General features: G+C 35.8%; 2 protein-coding genes across 2 annotated transcripts; one reads left to right on the top strand and one right to left on the bottom strand.

Moving 5' to 3' along the window:
* Positions 1–3,726: 3,726 nt before the first annotated feature.
* Positions 3,727–7,637, top strand: LOC112775407 (uncharacterized). The gene is made up of 5 exons (XM_025818994.2): positions 3,727–4,088; positions 5,096–6,014; positions 6,672–6,767; positions 7,012–7,148; positions 7,225–7,637. Exons 1-5 carry the CDS (start codon positions 3,889–3,891, stop codon positions 7,394–7,396), a joined length of 1,524 nt encoding a protein of 507 aa, XP_025674779.1. The 5' UTR covers positions 3,727–3,888; the 3' UTR covers positions 7,397–7,637.
* Positions 7,638–11,578: 3,941 nt separating this feature from the next.
* Positions 11,579–12,927, bottom strand: LOC140182184 (uncharacterized). Its single transcript, XM_072228316.1, has 3 exons — positions 12,235–12,927; positions 11,772–11,922; positions 11,579–11,676 (listed from the first exon to the last, which is right to left on the bottom strand). Exons 1-3 carry the CDS (start codon positions 12,925–12,927, stop codon positions 11,579–11,581), a joined length of 942 nt encoding a protein of 313 aa, XP_072084417.1.
* Between the last annotated feature and the right edge of the window lie 2,095 nt (positions 12,928–15,022).

Raw genomic sequence — 15,022 nt, 5'->3', positions numbered from 1 at the left:
TTTTGCCACTCAAGTCTGAAGTTTTGAAAGCAATGTACCTACACTAAAAGGAGCATTCCGCCAAGATGGAAGGCAACATTTGAGAGTTCTAAAATTAGGTTATGCTTATAGTGTTCAAGCTGTTTTATTTCTTCTCCTTCATGATTCTTTTATTGAATATTCTGGTTCTTCAGTGTATCTTTCTTTATTTCATTCGATGAAAAAAGACATAAATGTGAAGATTTAGAAAACAGTCATTGAGAAAAAAATTAAAGAGAGTTAGCTTGAAAAAAATAAAAAATTATATCAATCTCTTTTGTAATAATTTTCTGTTTTGTTTCTTAAACCTGAGAATTTTTTCTTGCTAAGTTGGGTGAGTACTTAGTGTTGAAAGAATATGAAGTGAACCTAGCTAAATCAAATTTGGTTAGAAGTTTGGTTTGTCTTGGATAACAACAACAACAAAGCCCTGTCTCACTAGATAGGGTCGGCTACATAAATCAAATGACACCATTGAGCTTTATCATGTTTACAGAGAGACTATTTATATGTAGATCTTGTTTGACCACCTCATGGATGATTTTCCTAGGTCTTCCTCTGCTTTTCACCCATTGCCCATCTTCCATCTCATCCACTCTCCTGATTGGGTGCTCTATCGGTTTTCTTCTCAAATGTCCAAACCACCTTAGATACGATTCTACCATCTTTTTCACAATAGGTGCTATTCTAACTCTCTTTCTTATATATTCGTTCCTTATTCTATCCAATCGCATATGATCACTCATTCATCTCAACATCTTCATCTCTGCCATACTTAACTTATGTTCATACTCCTCTTTGGTTGCCCAATACTCTGTACCATAAAGCATAGGCGGTCTGATAGCACTGCGATAGAATTTACCTTTAAATTTTAAAGGCACTTTTTTGTCACATATAAAACTAGACGCACTCCGCCATTTTGACCAACCTTCTTGAATCCTATGATTTACATCATATTCAATCTCTTCATTATCCTGTATGATGCACTCAAGATACTTAAAATTTTTAACTTTTTGTATGATGTTTTCTCCAACCTTCACCTTTATATTAAGGTTTTTCCTTCGACGACCGAACTTACATTCCATATATTCTGTCTTTCTACGCCTTATGTGCAGACCATACACTTCTAGAGCTTCTCTCCATAAATCAAACTTCTTATTTAGGTCTTCTCTTGACTCTCCCATAAGGACGATATCATTGGCAAAAAACATGCACCATGGCACATGCTCTTAGATATGCTTTGCGAGTACTTCCAAGACTAATGTGAAAATGTATGGACTTAAAGATAATCTCTGGTGTAAACCTATACCAATAGAAAATTTCTCTGTCACATCACCTTGATTATTCACACTAGTTGCAACCTATCATACATATCTTTAATTGTACGAATATATACAATCCTTACTATCTTCCTTTCCAAAATCTTTCATAAGACCTTCCCTTGGCACTCTATCGTACGCTTTTTCCAAATCAATAAACACCATATGTAGATCCATGTTATTACTTATTACTACGATATCTCTCTATCATCATTCTTAACAGGTATATAGTTTCAGTGGTGGATCTTCCTGACATAAAACTAAATTAGTTCTTTGTTACTTGTGTCTCTTGTCTCAACTTCCGTTCTATCACTATTTTCCATAACTTCATGGTATGTCTCATGAACTTAATCCTTCTATAATTTTCGCAACTCTATATATCTCCTTATTCTTATAGATAGGTACTAAGGTGCTCTTTTTCCACTCATCTAGCATCTTTTTTTTTACCTTAAAATCTCATTAAAAAGCTTGGTTAATCAAACGTTACCTTTCTGTCTAAGGCCTTCCAAACTTCAATCGGAATATTATCGGGTCCTACTACCCTGCCATTTTTCATCCGCTTTAGAGCCTCTTTTACCTCGAAGATAATTCTTTGATAGTAGTCGAAATTTTGATCTTCTCCCCTCGTGCATAACTGACCAAGGCTTGGAAGAGTCTTCTGTCCTTCATTAAATAACTCGTAAAAGTAGCTCTTTCACCTTTCATTGATCTTCTCATCTTAAGCCAAAACCTCTCCGTCTTTATCCTTTATGCACTTAACTTGATCCAAGTATTTCATTCTTTTTTCACGGCTCTTTACGTTTCTATATATACATTTTTCTCCTTTTTCATACCTAAAGACTAGTAGAGACTCTCATATGCTCTTGTTCTTTCTTCACTTACAGTCACTTTTATCTCTTTCTTAGCCGCTTTATATTTTTTCCAATTATCTGCATTGCGGCACAAAAACCACTCTTTAAAGTACTCCTTTTTGTCTTTATCTTTTCTTATTCCATCACCAGGACTCTTTGTCTCTTGGTCATATCCCTCTAGATTCATCAAAACTTTTTTTTGTTGTTCTTCCAATAACTTTTGCCATCTCTCTCCATATCTCTTCTGCACTTCCATACTTCCATCCCCTTCCCACTTTGCCTCTTTTTCTAACCATCTTAGGAAGCTTCTTTGTTTCCCACCTTTCATTCGCCACCACCTCGTCCTTGGTTTGTTCCGGATAAGATTAGAAATAATCCTAAGAAATTGACGATTGTTATATTCGATAAAGATAGTAAAAATTCTACCATAGTTATGGTAGAGACTGAATGTAGACCACATTGTATAAGGTGGTTGGAGCAGGATACATGATTGTATACTTCCTTTTTCTTTGTTCTGTTTTCGTTTGATTCGTTATGAGACAAAATTAAATTATTTCCTACATAATTTATATTGCAAACACAAAAAAATTTATTTTTAGAGTTAAAATTTAACCAAACTAAAGAGTAAGTCATAAATTCAAACTCATTCTCTAGAGTATTGAAATCTTTAGAATTAGTACTTAATCCAAGAAGACTAATATAAAAAATATTTAAAATGTAATATGAATTAAAATTTAATTTAAAAATATTTGAAAAAATAATATCTTATAAATATTATTTTATAGTAAGAATTTCAAGTATAATTGAAGATTAGATATAAGTAAATCTTGGATAAACTAATATGTAATATTATGTATTCTCTTCTAAATTTTATCCTTTTTTTAATGTTTTATTATTCAAGGTGTTTAAATACCTCAAAAACAATTTTGAGAAAAAATAACATTAGCTTTCTTAAAATCAGAATTAATATATTCTGTTGCTAACAAGGTCCAAAGCTTGATCAGCTTTCTTAATCAGCCAACACTCTTTTCTCACACATTTTAGCTATTTTATGACAGATTTTAAATTACAAGACTAAATTATTTTGGCCCGCAAATCCAATTTCCAAACCCCAATATCAGTTTTTGTTTAAATGTTTTTGCCATTTGCATGAAATAGTTACTATGAATATTTATTTACCATAAAATCATCAAATTTTAACAATAACTTATATATATATATATATATATATATAAAATAATATCAAAATCTTATTTTTAGAATATAGGCTATTTTTTTTGGTTATTAACTCTTTTGAGTTATATTTGTCTAATCTAGGTCAAAATAGAGTAATATTCTTAATCAAGCTAAATTTTTTTGTAAAACATTTTAGTTTTAAACAAATCTAATTATTAGGCCTATTAAAAAAAATTATTTCCCGGACAAATTAATTTTTACAAAATAAAATGTTAGAGATTAATTCAATAATTATAATTTGTTAAATTTGTCTGATTAAAAATTTTGGGAAACTAATTTAAGATATTTCTAGTCAAAATATTAGTTTAATTAAAGATGGATTAGCTCTCACTCGAATTCTCAACAAATTCATAGACTTTTCTTCTCTCTCTTCTCTTCGATGTTCTGTCCAAAAACAAATTAATTAAAGACACACTCTTCACTCTTCATCGGAACAGATCCGGAGCGCTCTCTCGATCGGTTCAATGCATCGGGTCTCAGCTCTCGCGCTTCTTCTTCTGCTGCTTTCTGTGGCCACCGACGCATCGGTTCACACTTACAGCGGTGACAAGTTCGCCGACAAAGGCAACGCCTTTGTTGTACACGGAGGCAGTGAAGGAATTTACTCTTCTGCCCCTAACCACAATGACACTTCTTCCGCTGCAAATGGCGACTCTTACATTAGGTCATTTCATTTCCTTCCTTCCTTCCTTCACCTTTTACCTTCAAATCATATGATATTTAAGATTTTGCATGATCTCTTACTTTTCAGCTGCTTCTTTATGCTTCACTTTCTATTTTAGGAATTCGCTCTTGATTGCATAAATAATAAGTAACTTTCAAGTTTGGGAGCTGTGTGTTGTAATCTTGTGTGAATTGGCGAGCGGCATTAAGCAGAGACATTAATCCAAGTTTATATTTGTGTGTTCACTGTTGACAAAATCAAAATTTTTTCCCCTCTAAAAATGAAATAGAAAAGGAATACCTTTAGCATAATAAGTCCACAATCGACTTAATATGTTAATGTGCTGGGTTAGTTGGGATTTTGGTACTAGGACCTGGATGCGGGTGGTTCCATGCTATGCTGCACCAAGATGCGTACAAGTTCCCGAAACGGTGCGACTACGACTAGACTACAATTTTTTAAAAGGTGACTACTCACTTTCAGGTGAAGGTGACAATTGAGAATGGTTAGATGATTTGACATGGTTGACTAAACAGCTTGACATCTTCATGCAAGTATACATATATAAGCTAAGTAGAGTTTGAAGGAGAAGAATAAAAGAAAAGTAGTTTCAGATGATTTATGATCAAAGGAGTAGTGTAAAAATTTGAAATATAACATGTTTGGTATTATTAGTGGACATGCTAGCCTAACCAATCATTAATCAAAAGAAAGAAAGGAAACTGGAAGTTTCTGAATTTTTGGTACCAGTATAGTTTCCCGTACGTCCCTGAAATGGGGATGGAAGGGAAATAGGCATTTCTGTGCATCATAGGTTCCATAGGGATCAATATATAAACGCTTAAATTTTCTTGTAACTGACACTCCCAAAACATGATATATCGCTCACATCCAGCACTAGGATTTTTCATGTTATTTTTTTTATGGGATTTGTGCTATTCTGCTAATTATACTGATGCTTGATTTGATATTAGTTTGTTGATTGGCTGTTATAATTTGAAAAACAGGTTTGAAAGGATAACATTCCGCAGAAACAAAGACTTCACTAACTTTAGCTCATTGCCGATTCAAGCTGTTGTTTTTGAGGTTGAAGATAGGGAAACAATTGGCGGCTCAGCATATGGGGGTCAAAGGGCTGTCTGTTGCACCAGTGATCTAGCAAAACTTGGTGTATGTACTGAAGGACAGGTTATTCACCGTCCTTCTGCTGAGAATTCAGATTGGCCTAAAGTCTTTGGTGTCTCTTTTGAAATGGATGAAGATGTTGCGGCGCTGCCATTAAAATCTATAGAAATCACAAAAACTGGGATGTATAACTTATATTTCATCCATTGTGATCCAAGGCTCAAAGAAATTGTTGTGGAAGGGAAAACTGTATGGAAAAATCCATCCGGTTATTTGCCTGGAAGAATGGCACCGATGAAGATTTTCTACCAGTTCATGTCTTTTGCATTTGTTTTCCTTGGGATCTTTTGGTTCTCTCAGTATGCTAGGTCTTGGAAGGATGTATTCCCGCTACAGAATTGTATTACTGTCGTTATAACGTTGGGGATGTTTGAGATGGCTCTGTGGTACTTCGACTATGCGGAATTCAATGAGACTGGAGTCAGACCAATGGGGACAACCATCTGGGCAGTCACCTTTGGGACTGTTAAACGCACAGTGGCACGAATGGTAATTTTGATGGTTTCGATGGGCTATGGTGTTGTGAGACCAACCCTTGGTGGGCTCACATCAAAGGTGGTTATGCTTGGTGGAACCTTCTTTCTCGCATCTGAAGTTCTCGAATTGGTAGAGAATGTTGGAGCAGTAAGTGATCTTTCTGGAAAGGCAAGACTGTTTTTGGTTCTTCCTTCTGCAGTATTGGATGTGTTCTTCATTCTTTGGATTTTCACTTCACTCTCTGCAACTTTAAACAAGCTTCAGGTATATATCTGCAACTGCAATGGCATATTTCCTCACTGGTCATTTCATTAAACCTCGTGATCCTTTTTTTCTGTGTTCTGTCTCATACACTGTTTTCCTGTAAATGGGATGTGACTGCACAAAGCTGAAAAGTTATCTATTGCCATGTTGTAGTTGTTATTCATATTCTGTTGGTTTTTGTTAAATCACTTTTGGAAGCAACAGACAAGAGGGGTATCGTTATCTCTTTACTTGGTGTGATAGAAATATGTAGAACATGACAATATTTGGATTCAGTTTTGTACTACACAATGCTCTCATGGTAGGCCAATAGTTTGTGTTATTTTATTTTATTTATTCTTTTCTTGTTTGTTGATTCCCAGTTTATAATAACATTTCTTCAGTAAAGTATTAACTATGTAGGAGATGGTCAATTTATGTTAATCCTTTTGATGGTAAAAGTAAGCAAAGCGAATTTTCTTTACTGGCTTTGGATATTTTGCCCGGATTTTGTTACTCTATGAATCCAATTCTGCTTTCTAGCTTTTTTAAGTAGGATGATTATCTCGATTTTCTTGTGTGAACCTGCACAACGTGATGTGATGAATAACAATAAATTGTCATACTTTTCGTGTAATTATCTAGAATTGACTCGTCTCTAATTATGCAATTTGATAGGCCAGGAGGATGTTGGTAAAACTGGACATTTACAGGAAGTTCACTAATGCCCTGGCAGTCGCTGTGATTGTATCTGTGGGATGGATATGCTACGAGGTAATCCACAGACATAAAGAAACTTGAGTTCAATTGCTTTTACTGTTACCTAGGTTTACATGCCTGGTTATGAAATCAGTGGATTCAGAGGTTGTAGAAAAATTGAAATCAGGTGTAACTTTGGCCTGGAACAGGAAAATGCTGAACCTATATGCTAGCTTCTTTCTTTTTTTTTTCTTTTTCTTTAATGCATTGATCAGATTCGGTTATTTCTAGTTACTAATCTTTCAACATTTTCTTTCAGCTCTATTTCAAATCAAAGGATATATACAATGAGAACTGGCAAAATGCGTGGGTTATCCCAGCCTTTTGGCAAGTTCTATCATTTTCTCTCCTGTGTGTTATCTGTGTTCTTTGGGCACCATCCCAAAATTCAACACGGTAAAAAAATCATTTCTTTTCCTTAAGGTTTTTGGCGCATACATCATTTGTTTCTAACTGTTGCTGTTATTGACAGTTATGCTTACCGTGACGATGGGAGTGAAGAGTTTGACAGGGACGAGACTACTTTGACGCTCATAAAACCGTCGCCAATTTCAAAAGAAGTTCGAAGCTTGCCAGATGATAGATCAGTGCAAGGGAACAATGGAATTTCAAATGGTGATTTAGAAGAAGACAAGACGGAATAATAACTGAATAAGATAGAATTACAGTTGTGCTTCTGTTCGTGAAATTAGCTATATAAGTCTTAGATTCGTTGTAGTGAATCTTAGTTCCAGATTTGTTGCATTTTCAGCTGGCACGTACTTGCGAGATTAATTAGATTGCACCCGAGATCTTCGAGTTCCTGTGACGCTTTTTCCTTTGTACTATAATAATATAATGATACGGTTCACTTTTTTCTAATAATGAGGAACTTTATTAAAATTATGTTGTAATCTGTTATCCATGTGCCTCCATGTGCATTATTAAAAACATGCCATGTGGGGAAGACTTTCACTAATATTTACGTATTGAATCTTCAGGTTGTGACTACTTGTAGTTATGACCCATGCAAAATATGCTTTGTGCAGGGTACGAAAAATTACACAATTTTTTTTTTTTATACCAAGATAGGAGACTCGAACCCGCAACCTTTTAATTGAGTATGGGGAGACTATGTCATTTGAGCTATTACTCATTGGTAATGAGTAAAAATTACACAATTTATCATTTAAAAATAGATAAAGTATATTTTTTGTTTTTAAAATTTGTCAAAAGTTTTAAAAATATTTTTAAGTTTTATTTTGTTTTAATTTTGTTTCGAAAGTTTTCGATTTATATAGAATATGCTTCTGTTAAATTTTTAGAAAGTCTAGGACAAATTTAGTAATAATGTATGAGAATTATATCTGGTTTGTTTGCATTGAAGGTTGTTCTTGTGAAATTGTTGCTGAATTAGTCTTAAAAATTTTTTAAAAATTAGTTGTCATGTATATTTGATGCAATTCGAATGCTTTTAAAACAAAATTAAAACAAAATAAAATTTAGAAGTATTTTTGAAATTTTTAACAAATTTAAAAAATATATATACTTTATTTTTTAAAAATTATTTTCATGAATAAAATATTTATAATTAAGTTCATATTTTATATTTATGTGATTTTTAATAGTAATATATCAAATAAAAGTAGTCTAATTTCCAGTTTTACCCTTAAATAAGTCCAAAAAGTTTCGACATTCTAATAAAAAAAAACTGAATTCAACAGTTTTTTTTTATTAAGAGAAAATTACTTTTCATAACTACTAAACTTAAATCTTAAAAATTTTTAAATTCTAAATCGTAAAAATCTTGAACATAAAAAAAAATGTTATAAAATACCATGAATCATGAATGTGTCTTGCTTCAAAGTTTTAATTAAATGAAGATATACAAAATCAACAAATAAGCTTTAATTTTTTTTTCCTGGTTGGAATGAAGGGGTCAAACCGTCAAAGACCCAAAAACAAAGAAAATAAGAAACAAAAATTAGTCTCTTCTCAATCTAAAAGTGCCAGAATGATTTCATGTCAAAACCTGCACAATATCAAAAAGAGAACGATCAAACAAATAAAGATAATTTGGGAGGTGTTGTCCCTTTTTAGCAAGAAGATCGGCAACACTATTTACTTCACGCAAGGCAGGGTGCCAATCGACGTTCTACAGCTTTTTTACCAGATTTTCAATATCAATTAGAAGAGGTTTGCATTGATGATTGCAGGACATCCATCCCTAATAAGATGGATGGTCAGCTAAAAATCAGACTCCACCACAAGGTACTGAAAATTATTTGCACATGCCATTTGAAGGCCTTTTACAATATCCTAAAATTTCACTTGTAAGATTGAGCAATTTTCCAAATTACAAGAGAATTTAGTCATATATCTTCTAAGATGATTTTGAAAAATTCCACCACAAACAGCACTATTAGAAAGGGATAAAAAAAAACATCACTTTGGAAAAAAAATCTACCAAATCAACCGAGCGTTCTCCCCCAAGAATCTGTTAGAAAGAATATTACTTCCTATAACATTCAGAATTTCAATACTACGAGTTTTAGCTGATTCAGAGGCTGCAGCTAAGAGAATACTCTTTCTTAAAAAATAAAGCAGTTTTTATGGTACCAAAGAGAAGAGATTGTTATCTCAAAGAGAATTGACCAATCATAATTACTAGATAAATTGTTTATCAACTAATTTCTTAGGTCTAAACTGAAGAAGTCATGGATTGCTTTATGGGACCTCATGAATGGCCAAACACGTTTTGCAAAAGAACAACCATGAATGACATGAAGAGTAGTTTCATCATGTTCAGTGCATCTTAGACAAGTAGCAGAATTTGATGGATGTCTTCTTCTCTCAATATTTATAAGAATAACTTCATGCACAACAAGTCAAATGAAAGATTTGATCCTTTCCGAGCCTCTCCACTTCCATGCAAATTAAAGACTTGGTCAGAAGATTTAGAATCATCAAGCAAGGACTGCTAGATTGTTTTAAGGCTAAAAGTATCATCTTGCGTTTGGCTACATGCCACCTAGTTAGGCCCTTTCTAAGAGGAGGGAGACGACATAGCTAGAATTCTCCTGGAAATACCTTCCGAAAGCATTTGGTTAAGCTTTTTCTTGTCCCACTCACTTGAAACATTAAGAAAATCGGTAAGGTTTGAATATAAATCAAAATTTGACAATACCTGTGTCGCATGATCAGCGAGTTTGCCAAGATTTGGCACCCAATTGTGATATCATAAATTAATCTGATAACCATCACCAATGCGCCAAATAATATTGCTTTCCACATTATTCCACGTAGAGCAGATTCTTCTCCAAAAATTAGAGTTCCTGCCCCTCCTAGCAACCTTTGGCAATATATCATTTTCACAATTATACTTAGTGCAGAGAACTCTAGGCTAAAAGAAATTCTTTTTCTCAACAAGACCCAATCTCATTTTTATTATGTAGGCACAGTTAACCTTTTTAGTATATCTTTTTTTAGGCTATTAATTTGCTTTGACTTGTTAACTTCTCTCCAATTCAAGAGATAGATCTTTTTAGATTGTTCGGTTCTAATTGCTAAATTTTTTAATGATAAATAACATTTAAATGTGTTATTTACTGTAGTGAATTATAAATATAGTTGAGACAATTTAATCTATTTCACTTGTATCTTAAATGTTTTTTGACGTAAATCTTAAATTGAGTTTTGAGAGTAATTTACATATATAAAATATTTGTGTCACAAATTTATGCAAATGTTTTAAAAGAAATTACACTCCACATTTATCCTCAATTATCTTAAATTGAGCTTTGAGGGTAATTTACATGTATAAAATATTTGTATCACAAATTTATGCAAATATTTTAAAAGGAATTATACTCCACATTTATCCTCAATTTTATTATGTAAATCGTGGAATCTATGTTTTACAGTTGCTTATAATAGCTAATGAAACCAATAATTTAGTATGGAGCGCAAACAACACTAAATCGTAGGTTTTTACCATGATTAGGTTCAAAAGCAGAAAACGTATAAATCATGGTTCAAGACAACAATTTAATATGGGGAGAGAATATCTGGGTAAAGCCAACGATTTAGTAAGAAAGGGGGTAATACCTAGAAAGTTCCCACGATTTAATAAAAACCTCAATCACTTCACGCATCTATAAACAGTAGTGTAGTAATTTCATCATAAGAGTTGAGTGTAAAAAAAAGGGATGATAAGTTCTTAGCATTTTTACATCACAAGAGAGAAATTAAAGAAACTAAGAAGGGGTAACTTTCACATGCAAGAAGCTAGCTGTTGCCTTTATAAAGCAATCAATCACATTTGCAGAATTACAAAATAATATTTTATAGAAAATTAGTGTATACAAGAAAAAACAAGTGGCTTAGCCATGTTGGAAAATAAAAGAACAAGGCACACACTCACGAAGAATATAAAATGAAGCGAAATGTATTGAATGTATTTGTGTGTTGTTATTTATGAAATGATTACATATGTATTTATACTTTTCTTTGACATCTAAATTTAATTTTTTTTTGAATGCAAAGCTCAACACAGTAAAGTGGAGCAAACATGGTTATCCAACAAGACAAATAAAATAAAAATAAAACTAAAATTTAGACAGCTGGGAACTAGAGCAACTCCACAAGGCCGATCCCCAAGTCATCTCCGGCATAGCCATCAACAACACAAAGGATCCACACAACTCCACTCATTAGCGCTAAGGAACGTCATGTTGATAACTTCTTCAACGCCTTTGCTGGTATTCTGAAAAATCCTCCTATTTCTTTCCAGCCAGATGTTCCAAAGGATTGCACAGAAGCACCTCAACCGCTGCCTTTGGTTCTCCTTACTCCGCGATTTCTCTGTCCAGCTCAAAAAGTGCTCTTTCAGCGTCTCCGGAAAAGACCATTGTCTGCCAAAAGCTGATATCCAAGCATTCCACACCTGCCACGCAAAGGTACAGCCTAGAAACAAGTGATGTACATGTTCCACATCATTATTACATAATACACAGACATTATCTTCCTGGGTGATGATACCAAACCGGCTTAGCCTTTCCTTAGTATTCACTCGGTCTATCAGCACAAACCAAGCAAAAAGCTCAACTCTCGGTGGCACCAGACCTTTCCAAATACTCTTAGTAAAACTGAAACTGGTTATCGCCTGTGGTAGTATTTCCTCCTGCCATACCTGCACAAATGAGTTAGTTGAAAAAACACCTTGCCTGTCATATTTCCATACCACCCTATCCTCTCTGTTTTGTACTAGCCTCACCGGTCTCAAAACCTCATGCAACTGGTCTAGAAGTTCCAATTCTCATTGGAAGAGCTCACGCCTCCAATGAAAATTCCAAATCCACTCTAATCCATCCCAAAACCCACACACCCCGATAACAGATCCCTCCTGGTTTGAAACAGAGAAGAGCCTCGGGAATCGATCTTTTAGAGTTCCACCGAGAAGCCACACATCCTCTCAGAACCGAGTCCGTTGCCCATCACCCACCTCCATTGACAAACCTGTGACCATCTTATCCCGAAGCTGTTGATTCGTGAAACTTACTTGGCATATATCCCTCCATGGACCTCCTCGCGTAGGTAATACTTGAGTTGAGAGGAGTTCATTTGAGTTCAGATTATGACACGAACACACTACCTTCTTCCATAGTGGGCAATCTTCCTTAGCAAAGCGCCACCACCATTTAAACAACAGAGCAGTGTTCCGAATCAAAGCGTCCCCCACTCCCAACCCACCTAACTTCTTAGGAGCCTGCACCACTTCCCATCTTACCAGAGCCATACCATTTCGACCATCTTCCTTACACCACAGGAACCTTCTTTGCAAGGATATCAACTTCTCAGCAACTCCCTTCGGCATCTTGAACAGACTCAAGTAATACACCGGCAAGCTGTTTAAAACGGATTTGATAAGCACCAATTTTCCAGCTTTATTTAACACTTTAGCTTTCCACATACTGAGCTTCTCCTCCACTTTATCAATGATAGGCTTCCAGGTCTTCACCAACCTCGGATTTGCACCTAACGAGATTCCAAGGTATTTGACAGGAAGAGTGTCTCGCTTACATCCCAACAAGTTGCACATATGCTGGACCCACTGCTCATTGCAATTGATTGGAATCAAGCTGGACTTATCGAAGTTGATACTAAGCCCTGACATCAACTCAAAGCACCTCAGCATCCTCTTGTAATTCCTAATAGACTCCTCTTCTGGTGGGCAGAAAAGAATAGTATCATCTGCAAATTGGAGGTGTGACAATTCTATACTGTCCCTGCCCACTAGCAGTGGCGATATCCGTCCGTTCCTAATAGCCTCCCCCAATCATGCGATGCAGTACATCCACAACTAGAACAAACAAGAAGGGGGAAAGGGGGTCACCTTGTCTCAAGCCTCTTTCTATCTTGAACGGTTTAGAAGGCGATCCGTTCATCAGAACCGACATGGAAGCAGTGGTCACACACTCCATAACCCATGCTCTCCATTTATGTCCGAACCCCATCTTTTGCAGTACAATATCCACGAAGCTCCATTTGACTCTATCATAGGCTTTTTGAAAATCCAGCTTGATTATTGCTGCCTCCTTTTTCCTCAATTTAAGCCAGTTCACTGTTTCACATGCAATTAATGCCCCATCATGTATTTTTCTTCCCTGTACAAAAGCACTCTGAGTCTCTCCTACTAAAGCTGGCATCACTGATCTCATCCTTCTAACTAGGACCTTGGATATAACCTTGTACACGCATCCCACCATACTGATAGGTCGCAAGTCTTTAATTTCCTCCGCACCAATGAACTTAGGTGCCAGCGCCACCCAAGTAATATTGGAGTCCGCCGGAAGGCTGGACGTCTGAAAGAACCCCATCACTGCTGCCGTGAATTCTGCTCCAATCTCATCCCAACATCTCTTGATGAAATTCATATTATACCCGTCGCATCCTGGTGCCTTAGATGACTCACAATCCCATACTGCCTCTCGGATTTCCTCCGCCGACGGTAGCACTTCTAAAGCCGCAGCATCTTGCTCTTCTATTTTCTCCACCAACCCATCCCTGAAGCTCACCTTGGGAGACCATTCTTGATGATATAACTCTTTGTAGAAATCTCTGATAGCAATCTTTATTCTAGCTTGGTTCCGGACCCTTCTGCCATTAATTACCAGTGCATCAATCCAATTATTCCGCCTCCTTGCTGATGCTATATTGTGGAAGTACCTGGTGTTTTTGTCCATATCCTTCGCATGCCTGGAACGAGACATCTGTTTCCAATATATCTCTTTTCTCATATACCATCTCTCACAGCATACAACCAGCGCCTTTCTTCTAGCCTCTATCGTCCCATCATACATTCCATTACTTACCATATCATCAATTTTCTTGATTTCTTCCTCAAACTTGGCAATCTTCTTGTCCATCTCACCAAAGTTATCCTTATGCCACCTTCCCAACGGTCCAGTCAAAGCCTTCAATTTATCTGTGAAAGGTTTGTCCCCTAGACCTCTCCACTCCTCCTTCACCATTCTGAGAAAACCCTCATGTGTAAACCACGAGTCCAGGCTTCTGAATGGCCTTGGACCAACCGACAACTTTCTGTCCTCAACGATTATGGGGCAATGGTCTGACAATCCCCTTGGCCCACCTCGAAGTCGGTACTCTGGGAATTCTTCTAACCACTCTAAACTCAGCAGAGCCCTGTCTATCCTGCTGCAAGAACGTCCCCGGAACCATGTAAACTTGCGATCAGAGAGCGGCATATCCACCAAGTTCATGTCTTGTATCCAACTCTTGAATTCTTCCGTAGACCGAGTCAAGCCCGTGGCACCTTTTCTTTCCCCTTCATGTACTATTTCATTAAAATCTCCCAGAAAGCAACAAGGAACCTGACATAACCCAGCTATATAGCTCAGCTCCTCCCAAACATGATTTTTCTCTGCTCTAGTATGTGCTCCGTAAACTAAAATAAAAGAACAATTGAACTGTCTCTTTAACATAACTCCTTCAACACACAGCCACCTCTCCCCTTTATAGCAATTATTCATTTTAAACACCAGGTCATTCCAAATTAACAACATTCCACCGGAGGCCCCATCAGATCCGACATATTCCCAACCTACACTGTCATACCCCCAAATTCTTGTAACGTCAAACCTCGTCACTACCTGCTTTTTGGTTTCAATCAACCCAACCATGTCTAATCTATATTTATTCCTAAGGTCCTTCACCATTCGCAACTTTCCATCACCTCGTAACCCCCTAACATTCCATGAACTAACAATCAT

Source organism: Arachis hypogaea, chromosome 19 (assembly GCF_003086295.3).
Source record: "Arachis hypogaea cultivar Tifrunner chromosome 19, arahy.Tifrunner.gnm2.J5K5, whole genome shotgun sequence".
Taxonomy (NCBI): domain Eukaryota; kingdom Viridiplantae; phylum Streptophyta; class Magnoliopsida; order Fabales; family Fabaceae; genus Arachis; species Arachis hypogaea.
The sequence above is the reverse complement of the archived record's forward strand: the minus strand, read 5'-3'. Positions and strand labels throughout refer to the sequence as shown.